This window comes from Rattus norvegicus, chromosome 15 (genome assembly GCF_021556685.1).
Source record: "Rattus norvegicus strain SHRSP/BbbUtx chromosome 15, alternate assembly SHRSP_T2T, whole genome shotgun sequence".
Lineage (NCBI taxonomy): Eukaryota > Metazoa > Chordata > Mammalia > Rodentia > Muridae > Rattus > Rattus norvegicus.
In genome coordinates, this window is record NC_141548.1 from 28,771,713 (window position 1) to 28,786,548 (window position 14,836).

Below are 14,836 nucleotides of genomic sequence, written 5' to 3' on the forward strand. Positions count from 1 at the left end.
GTCTGCAGTTATTTTCAAATTCAGATCCCCTCTCATTGCCAGATTCTATAAGCTATTGGAAGGACGTGGCCTTGTCAGTGAACAGCTCCCTCCAAACCAACTGGTTTCCATAGTTCTCTCCTATAAGAGCAATTGCCTAGACCCCTATAAACCCGTTTCCTGGGCCCAAGTCGTCACACAATCTGCAAAACCAATGGCCAGCCGCCTCAGTTTCCCACTTCCTGCAATAGCTTGATACTACTTAACCCCCTCAGCTCGGCCAGTAAAGCTCTGGTTACACTGTAGAAACATTAAACAGGCCAAAAATGTATATAGCCTACTGAGAAAGGGAAAGAGTACCCCAGGAAATTTCCTGATTTAAAAATAAAAAATAATCTTTTAGGTCTTCTTTAGACCTTTAAACCTTTGACATTTTCAAAGGATTTATTTTAAATGTTCCAGTCCAGCGAGTTTATGTGTTCCCAATTTTATTTTATTTTTTTTTTCTTTAAAGAAAGGTTTGGGCTAGGCGGTATTTCTAGTGCAAGGCCAGTCTACTCAAGTTTCAGGACAGCTAGGGCTGTATAGTGAAACTCTCTGTCGAAAAAACAATAAATATAAGTACCTAGGTAGAGGTAGGTAGGTAGACAGACAAATGGGAAGCCCTTCATGGCTAGGCTTGCGGGCCATTGAACCCCAGGTTCCTTCTGTTTTCACTTCCCTGGTGTTAGGAACAAACACGCAATGATCTCCTCTGACAGAGCTCCTAAGCACAGGCAAAGCAGTTCTGTAAAGAAGTTGGCTTTGGTGAGGGAGGTGCACCTGAATCCAAACCAGAGTAGCAAGCAGGAAGTTCGCTTTGGTTTTTTTGCTACTTATTTAGTCAGGGTCAGACTATGCAGCCTGTATGTAGACCAGGCTGGCATCCATCCCACAGTGATCCTCCTACCTCTGCCCTCAGCATGCTGAGATCCGATGATAGTGTAACCACTTCTGGTCTTGACTTTTATTCTGACACAGGTGGTGACTGTGTCTTTCCCGTGGGCAGTGTTTTGACCTTTCAAGACTATGCAGGTTCTAAAAGACTTGGAGAAAATGACATGAAGAAAAAAGAAGAACAGGATGGCTTCGGGCCATCAGTCTCCAGAAATACAAAAAAGGGAACATATGTGTAAATAAATGATTTACCAGGTGAAAGAAATTGAAAGGTTTGCCCAAAAATTTTACAAAGTGAGGGAGATCTATGGAATTTTTGGCTTTTCCAAATGAAAGGTTAACTCCATTCATTCATTCATTCATTCATTCATTTTTGTTTTTGCGAGACAGGGTTTCCTGGAACTCTGTAGACCAGGTTACCCTCTAACTCAGAGATTCTCTTGTTCTTCTTCCAAGCCTGGGATTAGAGCAGTGGGCCACATCACCGTCTAAAGATGGCTATTTTTAATTTAAATATTTTTAAACTTTTTAGGGTTGGAGGTACTTATATAATAAGTAAATAAATCTTTTTAATAAAATAAAAACCTTTCTCAGGGGGTTGGGGATTTAGCTCAGTGGTAGAGCGCTTGCCTAGCAAGCACAAGGCCCTGGGTTCGGTCCCTAGCTCCAAAAAAAAAAAAAAAAAACAACCCTTTTTCAGAAGGGTAGTGGCAGATGCCTTTAATCCCAGCACTCAGGAGGCAGAGGCAGGTGAATCTCTGTGAGATGTAGGCCAACCTGGTCTACAGAGTGAGTTCCAGGATAACCAAGGTTACACAGAGAAACCTTATCTAGTGGGACAAAAAAATTTTTTTACATCAGCGCTGTGATTATCGGTACATGCCATGGTACCAGCATTGGTTTGGTTTGGTTTGGGTTTTGGCACCAGGCCTTTATGTGAATTCTGAATGGACTCAGGTCCTCGTGCTACTGTATCAAATACTTTACAACTGAGCCATCTCCCCAGCCGAATTTTTGTCTCCTTTATGCTAAAAGTTTTTCTCTTTCTCTTGTCTCCTTTCATCACGCAGCAATGACCTAAATCCAGCTTCTTATAAATTAATCCTTCTTTAACGCATTCACCATCTGTTCTTCTGTCTGAAGTATGAGGTTTCATCCTCTGGCAATTTTTCTTGCAACTAATCTTCATACAGACTGCAAAGTGCTTTTTGGTTGATAAAATTTACACTTCATTCATAGCGTTTTACCAGGATAGCAGAGACTGACTTTTGAGCAAGCATCGAAATGTTATAAAAAATACTACATGAACTTCCTGGGAGAAAGTGTAAAATATGAAAGTATAGCTTTGAAATATAAAATTAATGATATATTTATTATATTAATATGAAATTCTATATTAAAATTAATTTAAAAATATAAAATTATAGCCTGCCATTATAGAATTCACACATTTTTGAAGACAGAGTCTCATAGTGAGTTCTGGAACAGCCAGGGCTATGTAGAGAAACCCTAATTCAAAAAAGAAAGAAAGAAAGAAAGAAAAGAAAAGGGGAAAAAAAGCATAGCCAGGTCTTGCACACTTTTTTAATCCCACACTTGGAATCTCTCTGCATTTGCTCAGCCTCCTTTATTGAGCCCTAGTCAGCCAGGGTGGTAAAGTGAAACCCTGTCTCAAAACAAGCAACCAGGGGTGGTGGCACACACTTTTAATCCCAGCATTTAGGAGGCAGAGGCAGGCAGTTTGAGGCCAGCCTGGTCCAAGATGGTCAGGGCTACACAGAGAAACCTTGTCTTGAAAATCAAAAACAAACAAAAACAAACAGTAGACTGCTTTAAGCTCTAGTGGGAAAACATTAAATTATCTGAATTCATCTTTCACTCGAGAAGGCTCTGGGTGCCATGTATTAGGCGGGAGACAGTGCTCCCCTAGGGTCTTTTTTCCTTAAAGAGATCTCAGGACTCATTCCTTTCCCAGTTGTCTCGGCCTTCCAGTGACTGGTTTTTTGTTTTTGCTTTTAGAGATGATATCTCTGTGCAAGAGCCCTGGCTGTCCTGGAACTCATTTTGTAGATCAGGCTAGCCTGGAACTCATAGAGACTCACCTGCCTCTGCTTCCCAAATGCTAGAATTAAAGGCGTGCACCACCACTACCTGGCCTCTTTTTTTTAAAAGTCAATAGCTATGTAGCTCAGGCTAGCTACAGACTCACTGCTCCTGCCTTGGCCAGAGGAGTACAGGCAAGGGATCCCATACCTAGTCTTTTAAGAACAGATGGAAAAGTCATTTTCTCAATACCAACTCATTGTTATTAACCTTAAGTCAAACATGTATGTTTTTTTCAGCTTTAGTTTTAGTGGAGAAGTCCCTGGGTTAAGCAACGCTTTCTCTGCTCTCTCTCCAAGTCCAACATGCTATTGGGGGGTGGGGGAGGGAGTACAGTCTTCTCTAGAAAGAAAGCTAAAAACAGCCACAAAGAATTAACAGTTAAAGGCTGGGATTAGTGTCTCCTTGGGCCAGCGGGGAGGACAAGAGGATTGGAAGCAGGAGTATTAGAGACAGCAGAGAGTCCAGGGGAAGGAACAGCATAGAGCTCTCAGGAAGGAGCCAGGACTGTAAGTTTTTTATCTGATGCATATTCATAATCTCCCATGTTTCACCTTGATGCTTTTGAGAAGGGCAAAAGAAGCGTGTTCATTTTCTCCCTGACTACCATTCTCGGAGGTATCCACCAAGTCACCTTTAATCCCATCACTTTCAGTGCTTTGGGGCCGGCAGGATGCGTGCCGCTCCTCCGTCTCCGACCTCCACCCTTCCCAGCCTCATGCTGAGCAAAGGCCTCCCTAGCACCATTCTCTCCCCCATGCTTTCCACCTTTGAGATGGGTCTCCAGTAGACATACCCCTGGCTAGCCTGGACTTCACAATGTAGACCAGGTTAGCCCAGAATTTGTGGTTATCCCCACTGTGTCCTCCTCAGAGCTGGCTTTCCCGGCCTATGCCATCACACCCAGGCTTCCCTGCACTCTCTTCCACTTACCAACGACAGGGGCCTTGCGCTTCCTAGGTAAGCGCTCTACCACTGAGCTAAATCCCCAGCCCCCTGAGAATTCACAAAGGGCTACACTTTTGCCTCTATTGCTCGTTTGTTCAAGGGAGAGGGATTTTTTTTTTTTTTTGGGCTCTTTTTTTTTCGGAGCTGGGGACCGAACCCAGGGCCTTGCGCTTCCTAGGCAAGCGCTCTACCACTGAGCTAAATCCCCAGCCCCTGGGAGAGGGATTCTTGACTCTCTTTGTTGTTGGTGGTGGTTTTTGTTGTTGTTGTTGTTGCTGCTGCTGCTGCTGCTGCTGCTACTGTTTGTTTTTTAGATAGACAGAGTCTCTCTACATAGCTGACTGCCCTGGAACTCAATATGTAGATCAGACTGGCCTCAGATTCATAGGAATCAATTTGCCTCTATCTCCCAAGTGAGTGCTGGGATTAAAGCATATGCCGCCACACCCAGCTTAATTATCATTTTGTGAAGCAGTGTCTGACTATGTGACCCAGACTGACCTTAAACTTATCACCCTGTCTCTAATAAGAATGGGGAGACGCCTCTTTCTAAAGTTCCCCCAATGCCAAGCAAGGCAGCCATCTCCATTCTTGTGTTCCCGAAGGGGCCCTCACACAGGGAATAGACACACCTAATGTCATAAACTATGGAAGTTGAGCCTATCGGTGCAAGCCTTTGATGCTGGCTCTCAGGAGGCAAGGGGAAGTGAGTTCCAGGCCATGTCATGATGACTGAGTGCATGGCCTCAGACTTGTCCACACCACCACAATATAACTGTGTCGAGTACTACCACACAGTATTGGAAAATTCCTCCTGCAATTTAGAGAGACCCTACAGAAGACAAAGTTATAATTTCATAAAGACTTTCCCTTTCTTTAGTGTCTTCTAGACTCTCTCAGAACCCGGTAATCGAGATGATGCTGCATCTCCTGGATCATATGCCAGAGGATCGGCCAGTTAGAGACACAGACTCCATTCCTTTGTCGAAAGGTAGGCCATCCAGTGACTGGATATGGACGTCTTCACTGACTGAGAGAATTCCTTGTCTGCCATGACAGTCTTCACAGTGGTGACTTTTCTTTCAGCCCTTTTCTTAAATTTTCATTTTATTTAGATATTACCTAATTATATGTGGAGGTGTGGATACATGAGGGAGTCCATGCATCCCCTGCAAGTGGTGCTTTGAGGCTCAGAATAGGCATCAGATCCACTCCGACAGGAGTTATGGATGGTTGAGTTATGGTGGGTGTTGGGAACTGAACCAGAGTCCCCTGCAAGAACAGCAAGCGCTCTTAACCACTGAGCTGCCTCAGATGTCTTTTTTTTTTTAAAGATTTATTCATTTGTTATATATAAGTACGATGTAGCTGTCTTCACACACACCAGAAGAGGGCATCATATCTCTTTACAGATGGTTGTGAGCCACCATGTGGTTGCTGGGATTTGAACTCTGGAAGAGCAGTCAGTGCTCTTAACCACTGAGCCATCTCTCCAGCCCCACTTCTTAGATGTTTTAAGGGCTTATATCTGTGAAGAGACACCATGACCATTGCAATTCTTCTAAGGTGAATCTTTATTCCGGGCTGGCTTACGGTCAGAGGTTTAGGCGGGAAACATTGTGGCATGCAGGTAGACGTGGTGCTGGAGAAGCTGAGAGTTCTACATCATGATCCACAGGCAGCAGGACACTATGTACCACACTATGTGCAGCTTGAGCATGTAAGACCCCCCCCAAGCCCCACCCCCGTGACACACTTCCTCCAACAAGACCACACCTCCTAATAGTGCCAGTCTAGTCGCTATGCACCAAGCATTCAAACACATGAGTCTACAGGGCCATTCCTATTCAACCCTCCACATTAGGTTTTCTTAACATTTTATTCTGATTCTCTGTGTGTATATTGTGTACACATCCTAGAGGTCAAAGGACAGTCTTGGTGGTTGTCACCTTCCACTTTTTGTTTCAAGGCAGGGTCAGTTATTGACTTAGGACGTGACTATGTAAGCGAGGTGGCTTGCCTGTGAATTTTCAGGTATCCACTCGTCTTGGCCACTGTTGCTATCATAGGCACATGCCGCTGCCACCGACCTTTCACCTGTGCTCTGGAGAGCTGCACTCAGATCCTCATGATGTGAGACAAGGGCTTTACAGACTGACTCATCTCTCCGCCATTGAAGTCGTTGGCTTTTGGCTTTCAATTTTTTTCAGACTTAAACAATTTTATTAGAAAAATAAAACCGGGGTTGGGGATTTAGCTCAGTGGTAGAGCGCTTGCCTAACAAGCGCAAGGCCCTGGGTTCGGTCCCCAGCTCCGAAAAAAAGAAAAAAGAAAAAAAAAAAAAGAAAGAAAAATAAAACCAACCAAGTCCTGTATGCATTGGCCTCCTGTTCAAGGGAAACCTAAAAAGGAAGAGATGGGTGCGTAGTCTGAGACACTCAGAGTGCCCTAAAATTCTTTTAATTTTCTTTTTTTAAAGAATTTTTTTTCTTTTCTTTTTTCTGGAGCTGGGGACCGAACCCAGGGCCTTGCGCTTGTTAGGCAAGCGCTCTACCACTGAACTAAATCCCCAACCCCGCCTGAAATTCTTATAATAAAAAATTGTAGCTGGGTAGTGATAGTTCATGCCTTTTGTCCCAGCACTTGGGAGGTAGAGGTAGGTGGATCTCTAAGTTCCTGGACAGAGAGTCATCTCTCCAGCCCCTGATTTATTTTATTTTATTTATTTGCATGTGTCTGTGTACATCATGGAGATACCCTAGAAGGCCAGAAGAGATTTGTTACTGCAGGTAGTGAACCGTGCTATGTGGGTGCTAGGAACTGAACTCTGGTCCTCTGGAAGAGCAGAGACCATTCTTTTTTTTTTTTTTTTTTTTTCTTTTTCTTTTTCGGAGCTGGAGACCGAACCCAGGGCCTTGTGCTTGCTAGGCAAGCGCTCTACCACTGAGCTAAATCCCCAACCCCGCAGAGACCATTCTTAACTGCTGTGTTAAAGCTCCTGGTGTTTCTACATTTGTATATGGGGAGCTCTTTTCAAGCATGCTGTGTTTGTTGTATAGAGCCTGCCAGGAAAGGACTTGGAAGCCTTCTGTCCACTCGCTTGTTTTATATGTTGATAGGGTCTCACTGTGTTACCATAGCTGGCCTGACCTAGAACTCTACATAGACCAGGCTGGCCTTGAGCCCACAGATATCTGCTTGCCTCTGTCTCCTGAGTGCTGGATTAAAGACGTGGGCCATCATTATTTTTTCAAGACAGGGTTTCTCTATGTAGCCCTGTCTGGAACTCACTGTGTAGACCAAGATGGCTTCATACTCAGAAATCCACTGCCTCTGCCTCCTGAGTGCTGGGATTAAGTGCATGTGCAACAGTACTAGGCCCAAGACTCTTTTTTTTTTTTTTTCGGAGCTGGGGACTGAACCTAGGGCCTTGCGCGCGCTTTATCACTGAGCTAAATCCCCAACCCCGGCCCAAGACTCTTTAAAAATAAATGAAATAAAGTAAATAAACAAGGAAATGTGTAAAAAATATTCTTCAATGACTCTCTTCAGGGACTTCAGGTAAGAATGTAAAGGCCCAGTCACGCTCGGGCAGGATGAACCGAGAGAAACTGAACTACAGACCCTTTCAACTCCATGAAGATCCCATGGTGGTGAAGGAACTCTCTCCAAAGCAACGAGATAAAAGCAGAAGGTACGCAGAGTTCTTCAAATTTCCAAATTACACCGCATTGGCTCCATGCTCAAGTGAAAGGATTATGTGTTGCTTAGATGTATATACTAAAAAATGATTCAAAGATCAAGGATGTCAGCCCTGAAGATATTTATTTATTTAATATATATAAAGTACACTGTAGCTGTCTTCAGACACACCAGAAGAGGACATCAGATCCCATTACAGATGGTTGTGAGCCACCATGTGGTTGCTGGGACTTGAACTCAGGACCTCTGGAAGAGCAATCGGTGCTCTTAACCGCTGAGTCATCTCTCCAGCCCCTGATTTATTTTATTTTATTTATTTGCATGCGTCTGTGTATATCATGGAGATACCCTAGAAGGCCAGAAGAGATTTGTTACTGCAGGTGGTGAACGTGCTATGTGGGTGCTAGGAACTGAACTCTGGTCCTCTGGAAGGGCAGAGACCATTCTTTTTTTTTTTTTTTTTTTTCTAATTTTTTTTTTCGGAGCTGGGGACCGAACCCAGGGCCTTGTGCTTGCTAGGCAAGCGCTCTACCACTGAGCTAAATCCCCAACCCCATGGCAGAGACCATTCTTAACAGCAGGGTCTTATTATGTAGTCTTGGCTGTCCTAGGACCCTTTATGTCAGTGGTTTTCAACTGTCCTAGTGCTGTGACCCTTTAATACAGTTCCTCATGTTGTGGTGACCCCCAACCATAAAATTATTTTTGTTGCTACTTCATAATTGTAATTTTGCTATTGCTATAAACTGTAATGTAAATATTTGTGGAGACTCACAGGTTGAGAACTGCTGCTCTGTGTAGACAACTATGGCCTTGAACACAGTTCTACCTGCCTCTAGTTCCTGAGTACTGATATCAAAGGAATGTTCCAGGATGCCCAGCCCCCTCCCCTTTAAATATTTATCTAATTTTATTTTATATGGCATTGGTGCAGGAGTGTCAGATCCCCTGTAACTGGAGTTAGACTGTTGTGAGCTGCAGGGTGGGTGCTGGGAATTAAAGCCAGATCCTCTGGAAGAGCAGCCAGTGCTGCCAAGCCATCTCCCTGGTGTCCCCTCCCCCACCCCACCTCATCCCCACCCCCAGCCCCCAGCCCCTTTTTGTTGCTGTTGTTGTTGTTGTTGTTTAGTCTTGTTTTTTGAGACTGAGTTACCGTTAAGTAACCTGACTGGGCTGGAATTTGAAGCATCCTGCCCCTGAGGCTGGGATTACAAGCAGCAGACTGAGCCGCAGTTAAATCCAGTGCTGGGAGTGAAGGCCTGCATCACCCAGCCTGACTCAGAGATTAATTTTAGCTTAGGGCACTAATCTTAGTTTAGCATTGAATGTAAAAAAAAAATAAAAAGGAGGACGGGACTGTTCCTAGCTATGGTGGAGAAGCTTCACTGTCGGTATGTCTGAGAGGATAAAGAGGAACGGTGTCTCCAAGGGTCCTGGAGAGAGGGGCAGGGAGAGCAAGAACGGAGCTGCTGACTAAGAGGGCCTGGCCAAGAGAGCAAAGGGGTTTTTAAAAGACTGGTGTACAGGGGCTGGAGAGATGGCTCAGTGGTTAAGAGCACCAACTGCTCTTCCCGAGGTCCTGAGTTCAAATCCCAGCAACCACATGGTGGCTCACAACCATCTGTAATGAGATCTGATGCCCTCTTCTGGTGTCTGAAGACAACTACAGTGTACATATATAAATAAAATAAATACTCAGCTCCAAAAAATAAATTAATAAATAAATAAAATATTAAATATTAAAAAAAAGACTGGTGTACAAAATGTGAATGCTTCACTCCTTCTTTAAAAGGGGAACAAGAATACCCTTGGCAGTGAAAAGAGAGGCAAAGATTAAAACAGACACAGAAGGAACACCCATTCAGAGCCTGCCCCACATGTGGCCCATACATGTACAGCCACCCAATTAGACAAGATGGATGAAGCAAAGAAGTGCAGGCCGACAGGAGCCGGATGTAGATCTCTCCCGAGAGACACAGCCAGAATACAGCAAATACAGAGGCGAATGCCAGCAGCAAACCACTGAACTGAGAATAGGACCCCCATTGAAGGAATCAGAGAAAGAACTGGAAGAGCTTGAAGGGGCTCGAGACCCCATATGAACAACAATGCCAACCAACCAGAGCTTCCAGGGACTAAGCCACTACCTAAAGACTACACATGGACTGACCCTGGACTCTGACCTCATAGGTAGCAATGAATATCCTAGTAAGAGCACCAGTGGAAGGGGAAGCCCTTGGTCCTGCTAAGACTGAACTCCCAGTGAACTAGATTGTTGGGGGGAGGGCGGCAATGGGAGGAGGATGGGGAGGGGAACACCATAAAGAAGGGGAGGGGGAGGGATTAGGGGGATGTTTGCCCGGAAACCGGGAAAGGGAATAACACTCGAAATGTATATAAGAAATACTCAAGTTAATAAAAAATAAAAAAGAGAGAGAGAGAGAAACAGGGGCTGGTACCTTCTCTGTCTATGATAAAGGGAAACCCTATTTCCTGCTATCCTTTCTGAATAAAGGAGAAAAATCTGTTTCCTAGACAAGGAAAAAAAAAAAAAAGACTGGTGTAGTCAAAATGGCTGGATTATATAGAGAAGGGCAGCCCAGACCCTGGGCTGGAGAGTTAAGGGTAAGAGGCAGGGTATGCCAGCCAGAGGGACACTGTAACAAACACGGATTGAGGGATGCAGGGAGAGGTTGGAGGCCAGCGTGGTCTACAGAGTGAGTTCCAGGACGACAGCCAGAGCAGAGAGAAAAAGCAGTAGACTGGACTTGGTGGTAGGGAGAGAGCTCAGGGTAGACAAAGTGTTTGGATGATTTGTAACTGTGGGAGAAAAGCTGTGATAGCCGGAGCAAGCCAGGGGGTTCTAGGGTGTGAGGGCGAGAGCAGGCAGGGCTACACAGAAATCCTGACTTGAAACACAAAACAAAACAAAAACAACAACAGTAAGAAAACAAACAAACAGGAAGATCCAGCTATAGGGCGTTTCCTTAAGGGAGAACCACTGCCGGTAGTGCTAGCCCTGGAGTGAGCAAGCCAGAAAGCAATATCTCTCTATGGCCCCTACCTCTGCCCCTATCTCCAGGTTATGCCCTGTTTGAGTTTTTGTTCTGGCTACCTTCAATCATGGACCCCAATGTAGAAATATAAGCCAAACACATAGTGATAGTAGCCTACCACATCAGTGCTGGGGGCCAGCTCTGAGGCTTGCACAGCTAGAACCAAGCCTAGGCATGAGCTGGTGTGTGGGGAAACCCATGTGGTTTGTTTTGCCACAGGCCAAGGACTAACATGAAGCGGTCCACCACTACCCAACCAGACCTACGGACACTTGCTGTGCTCCAGGAGCCTGTGAGGCAGAGGCCACCGTGGGTCTCAGCATCCCTGCGCTCCTTGGTGACCCGGCACGCCCAGGTTCCTAGGAGGAAAGCACATATGCAGCGCCAGTGTCCCTCGACTGCAGCAGGCAGTACACAGTCTCGAGTCCACGTGGGACGCAGACCTGGTGTGTAACTACAGCAGAAACCCAAGCAGAGTGAAGCTGGAACCCCTCCCGTCTTCCCTCCGGGGGCTGAAGCGCCAGTCACAGTCCATCTCTGTTTTCTCATCTTTCTACTTTCCTAAAATCCTTCCTCATCCCCTAACCCTAAGTTGGGTCCAAATTTCTGTATTCCTTACTGGCATGTAGCTCAGTGGCAAAGGTTTAACAGGTTTAACCTTTAAACTTAACAGGTTTAACACGGTAGGTAAATCTCGGGAACCACCAAAGTAAACAGAACTAAACAACAGCAAAAAAACTAACAATAAGGGGGTTGGGGATTTAGCTCAGTGGTAGAGCGCTTGCCTAGCAAGCACAAGGCCCTGGGTTCGGTCCCCAGCTCCGAAAAAAAGAAAAAAAAAAAACTAACAATAAATGAGGAGAAAGGCAGTAAAAAGAGGGTAACAGTGATAAGGGAAGATTGTGGGAAGGATGATATTCCATCAGGGCATGACATGTGGGAGGCGGAGGAGGATACACAGAACGATGGTCCATGTGTAAAACTGCAGAACCCGCTATGTTACATGTTAATAAAAAAGTAAACATTGAAAAAATCGGGACTCCTGGGCATGGCGGCTTATTCTTTAATCCCAGCATTCCAGAGGTAGATGCTGGAGGATTTCTGCGAGTTCGACGCCAGCCTGGTCTACATATCTATTTCCAGGACAGCCACAGCTCTGTCTTGGAAAAAAAAACAAGCAAGCAAGCAACCAAAATGCAATAAATGAATACATTTAAGCATGATGGACCACCTGTTGTGAACGAGGTTAGGCTGGACACACGGACTTGGAACAGCTTGTGTCTTTCTTCCTCCGACTTGTACCACTCACTGAGTCAGCATTTATGGCTGAAGCTATTTGCAGCTGCAATTTTATGTAGAAGGAAAGAAGTGCTCTGTGGCTAATTGTCACATAAAGATTTTCCCCAAGTCTCAAGGCTCTCAGTGGCCAGCACTTGGTGTCCAGGTTTCAGCATGTGGTGTTCTGGAAGGTACAGTGATGGCTACATTTCATTTTCTTCTTTCCTGCCCAAACTTTTCAGGGCCAAATGACAGACGCAGCCACACAGCCCCTCCCACATTTAAGGACTATGTGATGGATGAAAACCCCAGTATGGAAGTAACCAGTGAGCCCAGCCAACCGTGAGTGCCTCTGGAGGGTCCCAAGTTGGTACCAACAAAGCTTTAGTTGGGAATTTATCACTTAAGGATCAGTGAGTACTGCTGATTTCAATAATAATCAGAGAAGATGAAAGGCAGCTCTGAGTCGAAATCTCGCAACGTCTTGTTTAGAAATACAAAACAAGAGCCAAAAGGACGGGTATTCCCTTAGTCCCAACACTCAAGCCCAGAGACAGGGGAGCTCTGTGAGTTCCAGTCAAATTTCACTTTTCTGTTCATATTTACATTAGTAAAACAAGCATTTCTCCATCCTTTGAATGAAGAATAAAAGTCCTTTTCATGACAAAGGATTCTTCTTTCTTTTTAGTTTTTGTCTCCTGTGTTGACACTTGCAGGCTATATTTCGTAAGATTATCCTCCAGTTACTAAGGTAACTGACTTTTCTAACTTTTTTTTTCTGGACAGGATTTCTCTGAGTAGCCCTAACTGCCCTGGAACTTGATTTGTAGACCAGGCTGGCTTCGAACTCACAGAGATCCACCTGCCTCAGCTTCTCAAGCCCTGGGATAAAAGGCATGCGCCCCCCACTGCCCAGCTGACTTTCCTAACAATTTTTGAAAGTGAATAGCTGAGTTCTAAGCCCTATAAAACCTTTTTGCATCTCCCTTTTGTGTTTGTGTTTAATCTCTCTCAGTTATAGCAGGATAGTTTTTATCTGCAGATTCCTGATTTGGGCTAAATTCATTGGTCTTTGTATGCCTAACAGTACTCACATTATGACTACTGACTCTACACATGCGGAAGAGACCTCCAGGTCTCCTGAGAAAATGTCCAAAGTTGAAAAGCTTGAACAGAGAAGCTCACTGGAGTGTGCTGAGAAGGCTGCAGAACTTCGGTGAGAGCTAACATTCTGTGCTTCCAACAGCACTGAGCAGAAAAAGTAAGGTTCCTAGCTGAGGCTTTTCTTCATTTCTGAGGAAAAAAGACTTCCCTCTGACTAAAATACAGACCCACCCTTGGTACACACCTTTAATCCCAAACAACAAAGGTAAAGCCACTTTGTACAAGGAAACACCCATGTTTGAAAGTGATGTCTAATTGAGTGGCAGACAAAATAACGACTCAGAAAAACTTTCGACAAAATAGGACATGCCCAACTCTCACGAAGAGAAGAAAGGAAAGGTATTTAGGGGAGAGGGAGTGGGGAGAGAGGGAGGGGAGGTAAAGGGAGGGGGAGAAGGAGAGGGAGAGAAGAGGCACTTTTACTGGGACAGTTGTACAGAGAGGTTGCAGAGAGAACAAGCTAGACTTGACACAGGTGAAGACAGAAGGAGACAGAGGATGAGGAGCAAGAAGATCAAAACAGTTGATAGATAGTTTGAGGCCAAGCGGAGCAATTCAGGAGAAACCAAGAGAAACCAGATTGAACTAGTTATCACGGAGAGGACTTTGATCCAGAACAGCAAGTTGACCAGCCAATAAGTGATCAGAAAGAAGAAGAAAGGGTGAGCTTATCCAGCAGCAAGCCTCAGAGGCCGAAAGCATTCTAGGCCTCAATTAGATTTGGAGGCGAGAAGCTTCCAGCACTGGGCCTCGGCTAGCGGACGGAGACAGTAAATCTCCAAGATGATATTACATCCGGCAAATAAGTTACTTTCACAGTAGGAGTAGCTAGCAAAATAAGAGAGCAGTGGTGGTGGCGCTTGCGCATGCCTTTAATCCCAGCACTCAGGAGGCAGGCAGATCTCTGAGTTCGAGGCCAGCTTGGTCTACAGAGTGAGTGCCAGGACAGCCAGGGCTACACAGAGAAGCCCCCAAAACAAAACAAAACACCCCCAAAACAAAAATCCCTGCATGTAAAGAAGTAGGTGCGTTAGGCATTGTGGTTATGTATTAATCCCAACACCCAAGAGGCAACAGACTCTTGGATCTGTGTTGAAGGCCAGCCTGGTCTACATAGAAGTGTTGGAACTGAGGGCAAGACTCACCACACCTGTCAAAGAAAGAAACTAATTTAAAAAAAGAGTCTAGGGAGATTAGCCCAGTCAGTAAACTGCTTGTCATAGAAGCATGAGGACAGGAGTTTGGAACCTCAGCAGCCGAGGAAAAATGGGGTGTGGCAGCTGCTCCTACAGGTCCAGCACAAGGGACACAAGGGACTCCCTAAAGCGCATTGGCTAGCCACGTTCTCTGAGATCTGAGATCTTGCCTAAAGTGGAGGAAGATACCCAGCATCAGCCCCACATGCCTGTGTGTGAGAATGAGTGTGGGAGTATGAGTGTACACACACTACACACACACACACACACACACACACACACACACACACACACACACATGCACACACAGAGACAAAATAGATTGCAGTGTTTAGATTAGTTGTTCAGTTTCCTAGCCAAATTGAATAGGTAGTATCATATACCCCTGTCATAGGTAGTATCCTATACCCCTGTCATAGGTAGTATCATATACCCCTGTCATAGCTAGTATCCTATACCCCTGTCATAGGTAGT

The 14,836-nt window shown here is 45.1% G+C and overlaps 1 protein-coding gene across 2 annotated transcripts in view; it reads left to right on the forward strand.

The window, feature by feature from the left end:
- Rpgrip1 (RPGR interacting protein 1) overlaps nucleotides 1-14,836 on the forward strand; it is a 58,070-nt gene that overhangs the window by 278 nt on the left and 42,956 nt on the right. The window contains exons 2-6 of one of the 2 annotated variants that reach the window (XM_087585612.1): nucleotides 4,847-4,957; nucleotides 7,519-7,660; nucleotides 10,944-11,170; nucleotides 12,245-12,344; nucleotides 13,090-13,218. In XM_087585612.1, coding sequence (XP_087441738.1) covers nucleotides 4,882-4,957; nucleotides 7,519-7,660; nucleotides 10,944-11,170; nucleotides 12,245-12,344; nucleotides 13,090-13,218 — 674 coding nt within the window. In that variant the 5' untranslated portion in view covers nucleotides 4,847-4,881. Of the gene's footprint in view, nucleotides 1-4,846; nucleotides 4,958-7,518; nucleotides 7,661-10,943; nucleotides 11,171-12,228; nucleotides 12,345-13,089; nucleotides 13,219-14,836 lie in introns of both variants that reach the window. The other variant, NM_001427786.1, reaches the window with a different exon arrangement.